The sequence below is a fragment of the Ptychodera flava genome, chromosome 20, assembly GCF_041260155.1.
Source record: "Ptychodera flava strain L36383 chromosome 20, AS_Pfla_20210202, whole genome shotgun sequence".
Taxonomy (NCBI): Eukaryota; Metazoa; Hemichordata; class Enteropneusta; family Ptychoderidae; genus Ptychodera; species Ptychodera flava.
In genome coordinates, this window is record NC_091947.1 from 21,602,502 (window position 1) to 21,621,372 (window position 18,871).

General features: G+C 37.5%; 1 protein-coding gene across 1 annotated transcript in view; it reads left to right on the top strand.

Moving 5' to 3' along the window:
• The first annotated feature begins 322 nt into the window (after positions 1–322).
• The window catches only part of LOC139120309 (QRFP-like peptide receptor), an 84,546-nt gene continuing 65,997 nt past the window's right edge, over positions 323–18,871 (top strand). Inside the window, exon 1 of the mRNA XM_070684640.1 lies at positions 323–755. Within this exon, the coding sequence (XP_070540741.1) occupies positions 455–755 (301 nt within the window). The 5' untranslated portion in view covers positions 323–454. The remainder of the gene's footprint in view (positions 756–18,871) is intronic.

Sequence of the window (18,871 nt, forward strand, 5' to 3'; positions counted from 1 at the left end):
GTTTTTGAAAAGCTTTTAACCAGAATCGCGCATTTTTATTTGGCCAAATAAAATCGATACAAAGCCAAGCTTCCTCCCCCTGAAAGCTATGAGTTTCGATTGTCATGCGCTTGTTTTAATTATCCAGTGGTGGCGCAAGCAAAATAGTGAAAGAACGCAACTGCGAACAGGAAATTTATCATACCGTTAGAGGGCTCTACAACCGAGCGTTGACAGAACTAAGGGCTGCTTCTAATTTATTGGTTAAAAGAAATCCCATGACGAGTGCGCACAAAGGCACTTTTTGATACGTTTATACTCGATCAACAGCTTCTTCGGCGCCACACACAAGAGAGGAACTTGCGGAGAGCGCACTGTACTGAGGTTTACAGCTCAGTCGTTTACACGCTGCGATAAACTGGCAACGTTGCTGCGCGCCACACTGAAGACGAGAGAGTAAGGGCCGCATGACGCGATGGCGTACACCGGTGAAAACATCACCTACAGCTATGGTAATTCGACAGATCATGAGTACCAACTATCGCAGGTTACCCTGGCCGTTACAACCTCATTCTACGTCCTTATTTTCCTCCTCGGCATCGTTGGCAACATTTTGGTCCTGTTTGTCGTCTGCTGTAACAAGGACATGCGGAGTTCCACAAATTACTTTTTGGTGAATCTCAGCGTGGCAGACCTGTTAGTCTTACTGGTCTGCATGCCGGTCGCCTTGCTCGAGACATACGTAATCAAACCGTGGCTGCTCGGCGAAGCAATGTGTGAGTACATTTTTACTGTTTAGTTATTTGAAGTGACAGGTTAACCTTTCAACAAATTGCAAAAGAAGCGAGATTTTTCCCAAATACTGTACTTTTATCGCAGATTGAATCAGATACGTATGACCCAGGAGTTTACTGTGATTTTTGATGGTGCACAAGAAACCGTCCGGCGGTTTCACCACCAAAGAATGTTTGATCGCATCTTTCTCATTAACTTCTATTGAATCTTGTCGCTTAATAATTAAAAGTATAAAGTCAAGCGCTCTCTATTCAGACGTAATTGTGTTCTGGTGAATACCCAATGCGTTGAGTACGGAAAACCTGGTAATTGTACTATCAACGAGAATCTCGCGTGATTAAAGGGAAAGATCCTAATTGCAGTTGTTTGACGTGCCGAGCAAACAGAACACGACAAAGACGTCGAAGCCGTGCCCTTATGAGCCGTTGATTTGCCGAGCGTCTAATTAAATCAGTCAGGCACGATTGAATTCCTACCCGTAACTTATCCACAGCGACGCTCGACTCTGAAGATGCTGACAGAATACTTTCATTGTCTATGGCAGAGAGAATTCTTAAATAGAGAGTACCGCAGCGCACCCTTGACGGAGCTTAATCAAAATCCACTTTGAAAATGCTTCCATGCCCGTATCTTCGTTTATGTTATCCACTATCTTTATTTTAATATCGTTGTGTAATTACACAGAGGTAGAGGATCATGGGAAAGAGTTTTCATTTTATGGCATGTAAGCTATAGCTCCCTGCATAACAATGACATCTCCAAGCCCTGTCTATTGTTATATCCGTTTGTGTTTGATATCGTCGCCGAAGAGTAGACAGCAGACAACGTTTGCATGATATTTTTTTACGATGTGTATATATGTGAAGAGCGCTTTAATAATGCCGTAACAGACCCATCTTGGCACGTCCAGGCAACTTATCGCACGCATATATCAATTCCGGAGCACCAATCACGATTGAGGAAACTAGACACGGCACTTTTGCCTGTGTCTTATCTACGCTTCATACGTCACGCCGTCTTGATGCTTCCTGCGACAAAACGCATTGATGGGGAGATACCATGCGAATTCTGATAGTAAAACCCATTTGCACAATGTAAATATTAACACTGGAACGAAATCGTTGATTTCTTCGTCGGATATCCGCCAAGGACGGCAGAATACCCATGTGTTTGTGAGAAACCGTCCGAGACCCACCCTTCGGTTCATCCAGGGAGTTCAAGATAAAAAACTCCACATGTATTGTATTAATTTTGCAATCAGCATCGCAGAGCTAACACTGACATGAATTGCTGTGTGCTGTGAATTGCGCCCTCCCCTGCTCTTTATATTCTTTAGTTGATTTCGGAGGGTGTTTAACATATACCGTACACTTAATTAACATGGGTTGATATCAGACTTCTGCTTCAAGGTGAAGTAAAAGTTTTTACCGTCATATTTAATGCTACAAAATTCAGATTATATGGGCGACAACATGTTCAAACTATGACGAACTCACTGTTTCCAATGAAAGGTTAATTATATACATTGGTGTCAGAGTGATTAGGAACAAATTTTTGATAAAATGTTATAGAATTGTACATGTTTGCTATTTTTTAAACATATTTTATTTATAAAGTCACAGTTGTAGGGAAGTGGTAATTAAACAATTAAATATTGATTGTAACATTCTCCATGCCACACGTATATATATATATATATATATAATATATATATATATATATATATATATATATATATATATATATATATATATATATATATATATATATATATATATATATAACGACAGACATGGAATTTTCTAGATAATTCAAATCATGATCATTCTGAGCTCAAACAAGGAAGTAACGACAATTTTTTGCTCGACAGTGTGGCGTATCAAAACACGTACCGGTGCAAAATGCTGTGTACACCGATGGATTCCAAGTCAATAAAATGTAGAGACACCTTTTGAAGGGAGCGCACACTCTGTCGGCATTTAATATTTAGAAGTAGGTCACTTTCATAAAAATTGAAAGGGGATCGCCCCCAGCCAACAAGTATACTCAATTGAGAGACATTTACACAGTGAAGGGCGAATAATACGTTGCCGTGTATTAATATCTCTCTGTCCTATTACATACAACCTTGTCATTCTACATTTCACATAGGAATCTGTCGATTTTTACACCCGCAATTCCTGGAAAAAACGGGTGACTCGTAAACTTCTCATTTCAAGGAATGCCGCTTTCTTAAACCGATGCATTGATAGAAGAAGATAGATTAGCTGCCAGAATGCTTTTACCAATGTATCGTGAAGTACATGCGGCTAATACGGTAACTTTTGATATCAGAACGGAATATAACGCGTATAAATGCATCAGTTAGTGAGCATTAGAGAATATCTTATGTATGTTTGCACTGTATGTATGTATGTATGTATGTATGTATGTATGTATGTATGTATGTATGTATGTATGTATGTATGTATGTATGTATGTATGTACGTACGTACGTACGTATGTATGCATGTATTTGTGTATCTGTGTATGCTTATATCTGTGTATGAATGTGTGTATTTCCCGCGAGTACTGTGAGTAACGAAAAGATTCAGGGCTCCATTTGATACTTCTATCAACACCGCATCATTTCCATCAACCATTCTTCTACAATTACTTCTAAACGCCTTTAGTCAGATCGATCCATTGAAGTGGATTTCCAAAGAAATCGTATCAAAGAGGACACCAGTTTGTCATTACCTGGAGAAAAATATAAAGTCAGCACAGGCAGCGATATTCGGTGGATGGACCGCCGTCGTGTTGCTTCAGCTTTTAATAGCTCTGACAATGAACTTAAACAACAGTAAATAATGACCTATCCGCATATTCATTTGTAAGGTAACTTCGCTTGGAAACTTGCGCCAGCGATTTTTTCCTTCGTATGCCTCTGAAATATTCGTAAACGTATGTTAACTATCCGACTTGTATCGTAGTGAATACATGGCTTTTTTCACGGGTGTTATCCGGTGATGGTAAGCGTATCAGGGCTGTGGTCCAGCGTGATCCGCTTATGAGCATCTTGAGTTCTACGCTGGCTTTGATTACCTTAAATTGAGCCAACAACATGAATAAGCAACTCTTGCACAAAGTCAAACACGTCAGACTCATGCATTGCAAACGATCCTGTTCAACTACATTCCGTTGCCAATTAACTTATACACGTTTCCCACAATGTAAAAGTCATAGCGAAACGACCACTCATAATTTCATTTATCACCTGGGAAGGATAAAACTGACGTCGTGGTGGTTCAACGGATACCGTGATGGTAGCGGTCATCTTATTTTGTCATTCTTTTCTTTGTTCCAAATCAGTTACTTATTGCGCAAGTTGCACAGCGTGGACCATTCCCAGACGTCTTCTGATTAGCAATAGTTTTGAAGGCAGTCAACATCCCAGCTAGATCTTATCATGTGTTTAGTGAGCGACGAAGACATCCCGTATTATTTTTGTTTACCTAAACATCATCCTTACTGTATTTCATACCATTGGAAATAATTTGGAAGAATTGGATGTTTATATTTTTCAAATTTCTCAAAATTGTTTGGTGCCCTATAGCTGAATGTTGCAATATTACAAATTACTCATAAAAACAAGTACATTGCTTAAAGAGTAAAGCATATGGTCGTATATTTGCAGATTAAACCGACATTAGTTCACTATCCAATTATCCCAAATTAGCTCCAATCGTTATATTTGTATTTTCTCAGAGATAAAAAAAAAATTACGCCACAAAACAGTTGAGTTCCCTCAGTATCTACCATGGAATAAACATTACTGAATCTGGCCCATATAAACAAGAGAAACGCTATTAATTTTATACAGGATTTTTTTTCAGTCTTTCTTAGCTATGGTTCCACTGAATTTCAATAGTGAATTTGCCACTGTATACATGGCCACATTCATACGTTTGCATAGATTCATAATTCTTTTTACACATTTCTTTGAAAGTTCCATCGACGCCATGCCAGAGTTAATCGAGGACGATTTAAAAAAAATACCAAAGATAGCAAGCTAAATGCTTTCCGTCCTGGCTTTTATTACAAATATTTCAGAGTAATTAATAATGCTATGGTTATCATTATAAATAACGCTCTGTTTAAATAACGATATGGAATCGATATCAAAGGACTTAAAGATGTACATTTCAAAAGCAAATATTGAACTTTGAATGGTGGATAAAAAAATAAACACTGAAAGTTAAACGATTGCAGAAGCCCTAATTTTTGCTGATCGGTGTATTGATTCACATTAACTGAATGTAATTGATGTCTCGGCATGTAAATGGTGAACTATATCGGGAGTCATGTGACCCATTGTCGCATGTAAACACTACCTTCCATAAACATGTGAAACCATGGCATGCCAATGGTGTGTTTATTTGTGCGCAGCTAAAGTGGATTTTTCAGCTACTGCAGTGCATTCTAAAATCATATAAGACTGCGCAACGAATGAATGAATGAATGAATGAATGAATGAATGAATGAATGAATGAATGAATGAATGAATGAATGAATGAATGAATGAATGAATGAATGAATGAATGAATGAATGAATGAATGAATGAATGGATGGATGGATGGATGGATGAATGAATGAATGAATGAATGAATGAATGAATGAATGAATGAATAAATTAAACAGACAAATAATAATTGGAAATTTGATGTGTTCGTGTGAGCTCCATTCTACTCCAGTTTAAAAAAAACCGCAACTGTACTCGCATTTTAGAAGTCGCATGTAAAAATATAGAATTCACGATCATTTATAAAACTTTCAATAATAGACCAAGACTTGGCCAGAATTCCTTTTGAGATAATAGGAGCGCAAGTGTTTGTTTTGCATATCGATTTTAGAGATAGAGAACACTAATATTTACCCCACCTGCGCAAGTTATTCTTCATTATGGTTACTAATGGCAATTCGGATTATGCGATTTTTAAGTAAAGAATTATAACATCTAAGTTTTCATACATCTAAAACATCGGACACAAACAACGATTCATTCCACACACAAGCTCATTTACGCACGACGCACGTGAGTCTTGCCGCCAACATCCATCAATCATGAAAGACCTTTAGTCTCCTTTGAGACACTAAATGACTCTATAGCTACTGTACTTCGAACATCTTACCTCTCGCTTGAACTTTTGCCTGAAAGGTTTCAACGTCGCTTTTAATGTTAACCAGAGCCCCAGAGGGCCAAAACCCCCAAAACATTTCCAAAACCATGTTGACTTCGAGAAATTAAGAAAAGTGGAGGTAGTTGAGAAATGGTTCACAGCAAATGGAGTACGAGGTGTTTTCCTAAGTTCTGGAGCTAAAGTTAAATTGCGGAATAAATATCATCTTCGCGATAACATCACAGCACAGTCAGATGAACACCACGTTGATGCATTGCATGACGCACTTACCATAACCCACGGTATGCACGCCGTGATATCAATCATGTGAAAGAGGCATAGTGAATCCTATGATTTTTGCTAACTCAGGTGTGATGAATATCCCGAATATAGAATCAGGGTAATACTGATAAAATTTACCTAGTCTAGAGAGAAAAGTAGAGATGTTTGTTTAAGAAGGCACAAAGATATACCTACTGTAGATGCGGGGTAATCTACGCACACAGGTTTCGTTATTGGATTCGATAGGAAACAATATTAACGACGCACTGATTGATAGTGCAACTTTAGAAATGCTGATCAATGCACCCAGTACATTTAGAGCTTGAAAGAGTATTGAAATGTCTTGATCAAAACACATTTTCTGTTTTGAATTGATGTTGCTAGTGAGTGATGGAACAAACATCTCCTCTTTAAAAAATCGCTCGGTATACTATTGTCTCCCATTATAAAGAATAATGAAAGAGTAACGAAGAAAATTTGTTCAAAATGGAAATTAACAGATATTTATTTGCATTTATTGTTACTAGCATTTGAAATTCAAAATGACCATTAAAAGTGAGCTTTTTTGTTATCTCTATTTAAAAAATTATGTTATCTTTTCTTAAAATCAATTCAGTGGAAATATTTAACATCTGCTTGCCCAAATAGTCTGAATAGTGGCTTTTTCATGGTCCTTATGTCCCTAAGAATCATTCTACAATGTTAACCACTGAGGGAAAGAACTTGATTTTGATAGCGACGACTCTGACATTTCTACAGCCCAAAATATAACTGTATTGTCATACCACAGTAAAATGATAGGGGAACCCAATGACATGCAAAATTTGCATGATTGCTACCCTGGACAAAAACACCGTGTCTTACCTTTATTCGAAATGAACTTTACCAAAGCAGCAATGTTAGTTAAAGATTTACATTAAATTAATACTACTATTATTTATTTCGTGTTCAATAATACCCCAAAAATCTTTAGTAGAACATCAAGACCTAGCTCTAAATAAAAATCAAACCCACGGTACCTGTTTCCGAGAATGTAAAGTCTTATGTTACCCGACAAACCTCACGTTGATAACAAACTTGATAATACTGAAGGCGAAATATTTCCTATTATTGAGTAAAACCACGTTATCACCGCTATAAGGAATCAAAAATGAAAATACATAGAATAATACAACAATTGATACAGTGAGCAACGATTTAGATACTGGTAAGAGATAGAGAATGCGTTCTTTCCTATCTAGGTGAGTTTGATGAATTTTCATCAATAGGCACGAAGAATACGTTTTCAACAAAGTCAAGTTCACGAGGGAAACCTTGAGCAACTGTAAGACAGGTCATCGACCTTCGATTAAATTGGAAAAGGGTCTCCTGTGTTTCTAAAAAGCAAGCTAATGAGGAAATGGCGACCTTCAGATTAGCATCAGTTGAATATTGTCTTACTGTCTTTATTGGCAGATTTTACGTGGAGGAAACACTGATTATCTTGTGAGTGGACACGAGGGGGCCGAAAAGACTCGCAACCGTTGTCGGCCATTTGAAATTCAACGAGTGCAATTTAATATTCTAAATCATACCGTGATCGTCAGGTGGTCGGTAAACCAAAATATAAAATATTCAAGTTATCCCACGAAAACTTATTTGTGACTTCCATTTGGTCGAAAATTGTCAAAAAAAATAAATAAATGACAAAAATTCAGATAATAATTGTTAAAATTTTGCACCAAAGTTTTGGCGGGAATATTTACAGAATTCAAAGGGCTATTACTTTCGTGGAACTCCCAGCTTGTTCCTTTCAGATTTAAGGATCAAAATTTGTCCGAGGATTATATTGACCGTATTTCCGTGAATTTCGTTTTCACATAACCGTTTGAAGTTTCGTGGATACATGTACCACACTAGATATCAAAGCACTTTTGAATTTTTTCATCAAACTCTGAAGAATGCAAGTTGACGTGTCGTCGGCTTTAATAATATAAAGAATTGCAGTTGTTTGCCCTCTGAAAAGAAACATTAAAAGCTCGATCGGTTACGGCCAATTTTAAGCGGTATTCCAATGTGCTCTCCGTTGTCCATATGAGAAATGGAATAAAATAAATCTGTAAAGTAGGCAACATTATCTTGTGCATGTAACTCGTGAAATTTGTCACTCGATAAAAGAATGAACAGAACGTTTGAAAACACAAATCAGGTACTTGTATCTAAATACCAATGAACAGAATACTCTCGAAAATGATAATGATGTAGGTGATGAATGGACAACCACAATGAAACGCCATCGTTGTATAACCAACTGGATGGAGCTTACGCATCTCGGAAAAGTAATAGAAGAAGCTTATAAAACCAGTTTGTATTTTGTGGTTCATTAGGTATTGCACTCATTGAACAGAAGGGTTAGTAAAGCTTCTGCACAGATTGAAGAATTGCTCGTTTCTCGACAAACAACGGGTCGTCTCCCATATCCAATGTTATCGTGTTTGGTATTAGCACAATTTGATGGGTAATTAGAGAGAATAGGTCTCTAGGAACTGTGCACACACCCAACGGGAAAGAAACGGAACTTGTGTCGTTACAAATGAAATTTCGAGTCTGCATTCCCAGATTCGATGACAGACAGCTAAAACTTGCTTGCAGATTTTATTTATTCAATAAGTACTGAACCACTGAGAAACTTATTATTTCGTTATCTAAGACGGCCTAAAAAAAAATATAAGGCAATTTTTTGTATGAAGAATGTTCAAGCTACCTTTCAGCACCTAATTAGCAGCACCATAAATGTTTTAGAAGGCTTCCAAGGCCTTGAAGGATTTTGCAATGATTTCAGTCAATGCGTCTTTAGAGACATCTTTAATGAACAGTATCCACACAGACTGCGAAACCTTCATGAAGCGTCGACGGAGATCTAGTTAACACTAAATCTATACTGAAGGGGGACTTTGTCGCACCGCAGTGCTACAAAGTATCATGGGTTATATCTTTGGGAAGGCTCATACCAAATCCGAACGCGACGAGTTTGAAGCGACGGTATATATATTTCAAGTGCCTACATTACAAGAACTTAATTATAAACCACACCAGTTTAAGTGTTTGTAACATTTATGTTAAAACCGCTTTTCAAATATTTGCGTTCAGTCTGGAGATAATCAACCGAGTGCCTTGGATGTTTGGATTCAGTTGCCGCAAAAATGAAGGCTACAGAATGATTTGAATATAGAACAAGACATCGCCATTTAACCCCATACCTCATTCATAAAAGTATCTTAAATTAGACAAGGCTATAGTTGAGCACAGTCTATTTTTCAGGATCATCACACTCGACGATACGCGTCTCTCTCAAAAATTATTTTGCATTTATTCCCTGACGAGCTATATAAATGATATTCTTAGCGGGAAGTCGATGCGAGTCAGTTGCATAAGTAAGAATAACGTTCGAGTTTTAGCGACCCTGTTGCCATGATAACACTCAAACGAAAGCAAATATTTTCTTGCATGATTATGTTTTCTGCATTCACATCGCCACATAACAATCATCACCGTCTACCTAATCACAATACGTCATTAATAAATTTCAATGAAGTAACCATACCTCACCGTAAAAAAAAAAACTCTTGTCAGCTGTTTGCAATCATGATTTTGTAGCTTTTTGTCACTTTTAGTGCCATCATTTTGTCATCTGTTTACAATCACCACTTTGTATCTGAGACAACTTTTGACAAAACATGGTCTGAATAAGACCGTTTAATTTTGCTAAAACAAATAAACATAAAACTTGTGCTGTTCGCACAGTACATAGCATTTTATCGGATTTTTACGCAGGCATGGATAGATTGTGCACATGCGCACATTTATCATATTGTGTGAGATGCGATATATCCATTCCACTCTGGCGAGTGAAGTACAGTTTCTTGTACGCAATCCTTGTTAATTTCTTGTTCAGCTAAATAAAGAAATGCTATTTATTATTAAGAGATCTAGACTGACACTTTGCCTCAAGATGTTGTGGTCAATTACACTTTTGATAAGGTCAAACAGATTACTTTCCTATAACTAATTGCCTTTAATGGTTGATGAACCCTTTTAGTTTTTTCCTGTCAGCCTTGGTTTTTTCCATGAAAGTTGTATATAAATCATTTCCAGTTTTTCTATGGCGACGCCAAGAGTCATACGGCGCAACAGACGAGGACAGAAAATTCGCCAAACGATGTGCATATGGTACCGCACACAGACGAGTAACTCTGAATTTCAATCATTCGTTTTCGCCGAATCGTTTGAGTATTTAACGCAACCCCCAAGCCTGTTTACCAAAGGTCGACCCAGTTGTTCAGACGGAGATTTCAGATAGTATGTGTTTAAAAGCTTTTATCTGTAAACGCTGACAATCATTGTAATCTTCACATTATGTAAAATTTAAGTGTAATAGATCGAAGGCTTATAAGTCTACTTCTGGAAAAAACAGCGCACGATTCGTGAGCTGCATTTGTTGGGAACACTGAAATAGGTTAGCTTATCAAAATTTCACGTTTGGAAAAATACCCAAATGACAAATGAGGAAAATGTGGCTTCATCGATTGCTTTTTACAATACGCAAGTAATCGTCTATTACAAATATATTCAAATATATATCAAATCAAAAGTACTTAAACTACATTAAATGATTATAATATATGTTGACTATAATATTTGTTAAAATTATTAGAAATATCGCCCAACCGCGAGAGTAAAATCATAAGGGCATACTCTGATGAAAATCCTGCAAAATCGCTCACATTATTCAGTTCGATTTTCGGATATCAAAGGCTTTTATAGTCGTATGTCATGTTAGCTTGAAGTAAATTTTGATCTGTTCCGATAAAGATATCGATCTGCAAAGTAACCATATACACTTCCGAGTAATTATTCAAAAATCTTTGTCGATCATTTATGTACTTTACCACCTTCCTCAGGAGCAGACGCTCGATAAGAAAGGTCTAGTCTGTAGGCTGTAAATCGATCAATAATACTTCGTAATTGTGCATATTTCCTGTTCCGACATAGCCGAGAAATCGCACAAAAGGTCACTTCATGTCGACGTGGTGGACGGAAATATTTTGATTTCAATGAATTTTATCATCAGTCCTAGACGTTTACATTGCTTCCGATATAGATACTCTTATGTCAGTGAATTCTGATCAGCACCTGTCGGATCGACGAATTTGTCGGCAGGCGCCATATTGACTTCAAATAGACGTAGACTAACCGATGTGTTGTACCATACAGTGCGTATGGATTTCAACAGTTCTGTCCGGAGACCAAATCTGAATGTGGAAATTATTGCCTAATCTTCAAAATCTGTACGTTATGACATTTTCATTTCCGTCAGATACTGTCAATTCATTTTTTTGCGGCAAAATAACCCAAAACGTTAAAACGTACTTGTCGGGAGTGGAATACTGACGTATACCGTGAGACAATTAACCCATTGTGAGACTTGATAATATTTATCCTATCTCAAAAAAGTACTGCTACAAGTACTACCACATGAAATGTTAGTTGTCACCTTTGGGAGAATGCACAACGCCACTCGCTGTAGGACAATGCCAGGATAAGTCCTAGACGTTTACGCGTCGGATGCCTATCTGCAACAAGTCGCAAGAAAACATTCCTGACTGAGTGGATAGCAGTGATGATGCCTCGCCCTGGGAGCAAACTGTGTCTCAATATTTACTTGATAACCTGAACAAAACTACTGAACCCGACGTTCCACATTTTGATTTTTCATGATTTACACTAGAAGTCGACGTATCAAAGCTACGCAGTTGTCAGTTTGCAAACAGCTACAGTACGGTTATATCAAGATCCTTTGGTTCGCTCCCAGATATATTACACACCGTGGAGTGCCTGTCACCAATCATTCAAAGTCATCATGACGTCATCTCTTGTCGGATGATCAGGAGAAGTCAGTTCAAACATTTAATGGCTTTTAAGTATCGCTTCTATTGATCAATCGCAATTTTGTTGTTTGAAGGGTTCATTATTAAAGTGGCAGTGTATGGTGACAGTCTTTCTACATCTCTCCATCGGATGGGTGGTTGGGGGTTACTACTGCTGATCCCGCGAGAAAAATGTTGTAGATCCTGTGAGTCGAATATCAATACGTCGCGAAATGGTTGCTCTTCAAATTATATCTTGAAGTATGTGTTTCACAGTTGCTTATTCATATACGTCGCGAAATGGTTGCTCTTCAAATTATATCTTGAAGTATGTGTTTCACAGTTGCTTATTCAATGTGCACGATAGAATTCTTCTCATACATGGATAATATTTCTGCGACCTCAATGGAATTCGTGACTTAATAGATACATACATGTATATATCCTACTGCAGGGATGGCTGGCCATGCTATAAAACAGCGTGGAGTCATCCGTAGTGAGGGAATGGATGATACCGTCAAAAATCATATTCAAACCAAGCCGCACGACATCACAGAAAATTACGTCTGGAATCCTTCAATGTAAGTGACAACCAAAATAAGTCCGTCATTCGCAACCCATTGTCTAAAATTATCATCGATTACGTTCATTGCTATTTTAGATGCAATACACCGAATTTCAAAGCATCGTGGCTTGCACAATCACTTTACTCACAGACAGATATAGGCAGACTTGTAACGGGTATTGTTCAAGAATTTTCGGATTTTCGCCAATTGTTAAGCGAAAGTATGTTCGGTAAAGTTTGTGCTGTTGTTGTCGTGTGGTGGCCTAACGCAATTGGCGTGCTGACGAAAACGGGAGTGTTTTATGCTTCAGGAAAGTGAGTTTTACCGTTTTAAAAAATTCCTCTCATATTTTTATGATATAAAATAAGTGTGTTTGAACCAAATTTGAAAGTCTTTTATCGATACTGTCTGGTTTTACTCAATGGTTTACGGTCAGTCATACCGTCTTTTACACGTTTGTCAAGGAAGGACATGTTTATGAAACTGCTGGCGTGTTATGTTTTGATTGGCGTGAAGCAGTGTTTCTGCCCTGAGAGCTCACAAAGTAACTATGGTTGCTACGCGACTGGCAGCACGATGCCATCTCGTCGTATTTTTCGCATAATCTCGTGCAATTATCAACCACAAACAAAGTCTCCAAAAAGTTTAACACCTTTGAAGCTCATTTTAATATGAAAAGGCAATAGTCTACTGAGACGACCATGGAATAAAAGGCATGCCGCGTTACCAGTCTGGCTATATTTGTCTGTGCTTTACTTATTTAAACTTCAATCTTCAAAAGACTGGTCCTGTCCTTGACCTTCCTGTTTTTCGAACAGATACACGATTCGACTCAAACATTTGTTGCACGCACGACCGACGCTTTCGTGTCGTGACCTACCATAAAGAAATGAAAAACACTGTTATCACTGAACGTAGGAGAAAAAGGCACCGTTCATCATGCCGTAACATATATTAGTCTGATATATTGTAGCAGGTATTTTTAGGTGGATGAAATTACGACAATTATCTCTGGACACAAATTCTTTTTTTTTCCTTTTGAACTTGATTTCTGTGTAGGGAAATCTCGTTGCATAAATCTTCAGCGATTTAGATAAATTAGCTCTCAAATCGAATAAGGAAAGATAAATTGCAGAATTCCGCTTAATGTACTCAAAGTCGAGAATCTTTCCTTGACTAATGCATTGGATAGCGATTCTGACCCTCTTAAGAAGTCCAACATTTCGAAATCCAGTGCCTTCTTTACATGCATGCTGTCCAGCGTCATCTCAGTCGGATTTTCCGGATTGCCCTGCCCCCTTAAACTGTCGCCAAGTCTTCTTGGATGTAATAACTGTTTACATTTTTCACCTTAATGTTATACTTGCTGTCACATATTGTTTTTCAAATTGAGGATCAACAGACGTTAATTCTTTCCCGTTCTTCACTAAACAGACAAGCCTTGTTACTGAATATCTTCAGCAGTTGTTCAAGTAGCAGGTATTATGGGTAAGAGGTTACAATGGATTTCTTGGTGCATTTGAGATCTCATTTTGATCGACCTGAGCATAAAACTATCATTGTGAAATGATCACTGCCGAAGCCATGCTTCTTGATTTGACTATACTTCCTTCAAGCAAATATGTAATAAATGGTTAAACTTGGATATTTTACATTGTGCCACATAAATTGACGGGCCTGGACATAAAACAGTCTTGCTATGATTTGGCCTCCTAAATTAAAATAGAATGTCAGGAAATACGACCATCGATCCACTTAATGTGGAAACTGAGATCATAGTACGACGACTTTTCTTGATCGCACAACTTCCGTGGCATTGAATTTATAGAAGGTGCACAGCTATCCTCTAAAGAAGGAAGGCACACATAATAAGGCTCCAGTTCTTGGCATGTAGGGTGGTTAAACAGCAAGATATCGTGTATACAGTAAAAATTATAAGAAAGCACAAATTTGCTGTTCTGATATTGTAACACTATTTATTCAAATGAGAACGGAAATAAATAAAACATTCTGGAAAAAAGACGTGTATAGCATGTTCAACCATTGCATGTCCTTGTTTTATACTATAAAAATTATACTTAAACCCACCTAAACTGTAGGTTTTATGAGCTGGACATAATGATTATTTGCTTATTTGCATATTTGAAGAATTTCTTTGATTAAGCCATATATCAATACATGAATAATTGATTTTGAGGACATCTCTCCTATCTACTGATCATACTTAGGTCTACACGTGTTTTGAATTTTACGAGCATGATATTTTAATTATTATTTCATTTGTATATTTGATTATTTTCTGTAATATATAACAATACTGAGGACATTGATTTTTACCAAACCTCTGCTATTTATTGACCATATTAGGTCAATTTATACTGTTCCTTTGATGAGTATGACATTCTGATTATTAGCTCACTTGCATATTTGATAACTATAGGTAATTAAGCAAAATATCAATGTGAATGCATTGATTTTGACCAAATGTCCGCAATTCATTGATCATACTTAAGTCTACCGATGGCGTAAGTCTGATGACCGTGGCATTCTGATTATTGACTCCTTTGCATAATTAATGAATTGCCATACGTAGGCCATCAGTATATCACCCTGATTACTGTTGAATTTTATGAGACTCCTCAAGTTATATATTTTTAACTGAGATGAATATGCTGAATTGGAGAATATAATGTGTTCATTCTTTTCTCATTTGCATATTAAAGGCTCTCTGTAATAGGCCAAATATCAAAGTGAACATTCTGAATTTGATCAAATTCTGATGTACACTGGTTATACCCATGTCTGTAATTTACGTGGGCTACCTGCCACACTATACCTCATAAACATGGTTTTTCGTTTCTATTCGTAAGAGGAGGGAGGCAAGGACGAATTATCGTTTACCAACATGATTCCGATGTTACGGTGTATTTCACTAGGTTTTGCGGCGAAGGTTTCTAGACAGCAATTCGCGCAATGGCACTTAAAAAGATCAGTACGATTTCGAGGCAAACATTCATACTATCGGAATAACTAATCACAAAAACGGGCTCTTTTGAAAACTTAATCAAAGATCATGGAAGCGATGACCGCTGGACTTACTGAAGGTAGAATGTGCCTTAGGGACAGTTTTACGTCACTGAAATTCCACAGTACTCTAGCTCTTGCTCAGCAGCTTTAGCATGAGTGGAGTAAGCGTGGTTTCTACCGTCTTGTCCTTTGGAAATAGAAAATTGTTCCATGATGATGATGTGCAGCGGCTCTAGGAATTTTAAATTTTAAGTGTCGATAAATTTTAGATGATTTTTTCACCTATTCTAAACTTTGCACCTGTCATCTCATCCGAATTTTCTATTCTTGATTATCAAAGAGGAGAGTTTAAAGGACCAGTAATGCTAAATTTTGATGATTTTTTCATTATTTATATTTTATATATTAATTGCAACTTCTTATTGCACTCCCAATGAATGTTGAAACACCCACTATTCAGCTTGTCAACTTAGCGTTTATATGTGTAAAATGTATCGTTATTGCTTACATTTGAATTCTAGTCCGGACCAGAAGTCACTTTTCAACAATAACAATGCAGTTTACACACGTTCGGGCTGAGTTGACAAGCTGAATACTGTGCATATCATAACAACAACAACAACAACAACAACAACAACAACAACAACAATTATAATAATAATTTATTCCTTTATATTGCACTTTATACAGTGATCTGATCAAAAGCATATTATAAAACATAACTAAAAAGAAATTAACACAGCTTGGCTTCATCATAAAGAAAAATATGAACATGCTCTGGGGAGTAGAACAATGAATTATGGTTCACTTTCAAATTAAAAATGGTGATCAAAAGTTTCCGGAAACAAAATATGGGCAAAAGTTTATAATCCTCATTTTCGAGCCGCTTATGCGTGCCTGCCTTTTACCTCAGTATTATAGGAAGACTTTAAGTGTCCTGTGAGAAAACGAACGGTTGCACAAAAGCCGTCGACAAAATGGCAGGTGAAAATAAATAAGAGCGAACGCTATCGAAGGTACCAGAGAGCTGAGTAATGCAAGCAAAACTGTTACTGCTATTCTTAAGCAGAACTGGGGAAACTAGACACAGCTAAACCTTGTCGACACTTTGTGTACTTTATAGGTAGCATTTCTGTACATAGCAGCATTCACTTTATCGTCATATTGAATTTACGAAAGATGGTCATAGCAAGAACTGTTAACACCATCTACTCACAATTCTTCAGTTTCTAATAGAGTCCAAGGGCAAGAATGGATTGAACGCTCTTGTATCAGTTTCTCTAAATCCTTGGCGCCATGGGTAATCAGATGATGTGCATTTGAAGCGCGCCATTCAAGAGTGCAAACAATTTTAATAAAACAGATGTCTGTGACGCCTAAAATTCAGACGTAAAGGGAAGTAGGCCACGCGGGAAATTTACCACTGATATTTTACACAATCATGCTCGTTTCTAAAACTGAAGCTCATCGATTTGTTGTAATGTTGCATTATGTGACAAGTCCATTGCAACATGTTTGAACTTTAAAAATGCCATATGGTGGTCTACAAGGCAAGCGCTGCTGCGCTCTAGCCCCGTGTAAAAAAGGGCAGTATGTGGCAAAAAAGGAAACGTATTGTAAGGTACGGATGTTTACATAGCCGTACGATAATAAAACCGTAAGATACCGCAAGGCAAGAATACAGTGCAAGTGCGTGTACATTGGTACCGTACCGCACCGCAGCGCACAGTAACGAACCGTACCGATGCTGTATTATTTATTTGTTTTCAGACTTGATAGCATCAAAACGGGAACAGTTTTGAGTGTCGAACTTCGGTGCTCATCCACACAAGCTAAATGTAAAACATTAGAAGACACGGACGTAATTTAAAATTTCGGATTTTGTTGAGCTGTATGGAAAATGTTAAGAATCCGTAATTTTATTGCTTTAGGCAGTAACAACTCCAGAACGGGAACAGTTTTGAATGGTGGATTTTATTTGCCATGAAAGTTAAACTTGGGCCTATGTTGGAGCGTTGCATGACTGAATGTCCAATGGGTATCGACAAAGGACCCTGATGTATGCATATCAGTCATGAGTAACGTAAGCAGGGACATGATGACGTGCACTGAGTGTTGCATTTTTGAAGAAATCCAAAATTTTGTCCATATTTAAGGTTTGCCTAAAATGTTTTGCATAAACCATTTATACAATTTGCCATTTGGTCATTTGTACAATTGGCCGTACAGAGAAACGTATGTCACAAAAATGTCACAGAACAATGTGAAAATCGCGCAGTTCTAGAGGAAAAGTAGAGTGTAGAGAAATACCTTGCTTGAAAAGGGTTTATGTCAATATATTGTTTTGTTCAATTCCGTGTTTTCAATTGCCGTTGTTGTCTTCTTCCCACCCATTGTCAAATGGTTTGTCCTAGTAGGTATGCAAGCATGTGTGCTTCCTCCAGGCTTAAACGTTGCAAGTAGCATATCGTCGATGAATGATTGTGGACGATAACAGCGACCGTATGCCTACTACACTGTTAAGCTGAACTCTGCCAAGCTAAACAGCTTTGGCAACACGGAATTGAAAAGGCTGGTGATGGTACTCCCCTACAGCTCGACAAAAGCAAGAAATTATCGAGTGCGTGCCTTGTAAAAGAAGCACCGTGTAGCATCAGGCCTGTACCATACTGTACCGTACAGTATCCAGATTTTCCTCTTTGCACACAGAGTATAGAACGGAAGAAATGAAACACTATTGTAGGTATACGTGACGTTTGATATTGACCGCAAATACGAGCGAATTAGCGAGCGTCTGCTCTAACTGCGAAACGTGTAGAATGATACTTTTTATTTCCACACTGAGATTACATGTGATCAACATTATTTGACCCTGTGGTTGATTTTCAGGAAGTATTTTACGACATTGAAAAACAAAGAACAACGTCTTTTTTCCATATAAGGACTGTTCACATATCATCAAGAATGCCTCCTTTTTGGTGCTTTAATGGAGAGGGGCAATGACTTGCCTGCCAAACACTGGGTTAAAAATACCAACAAAAAACGGAAATCTAGTTCACGCGGACGCCTTTGAAATCATGATAGCTTTCTATATTGATTGGGTCAATCTTGAATTCGCTTGTTTCTTAAATTTCAGTATTGAAATTAGCCCAATTT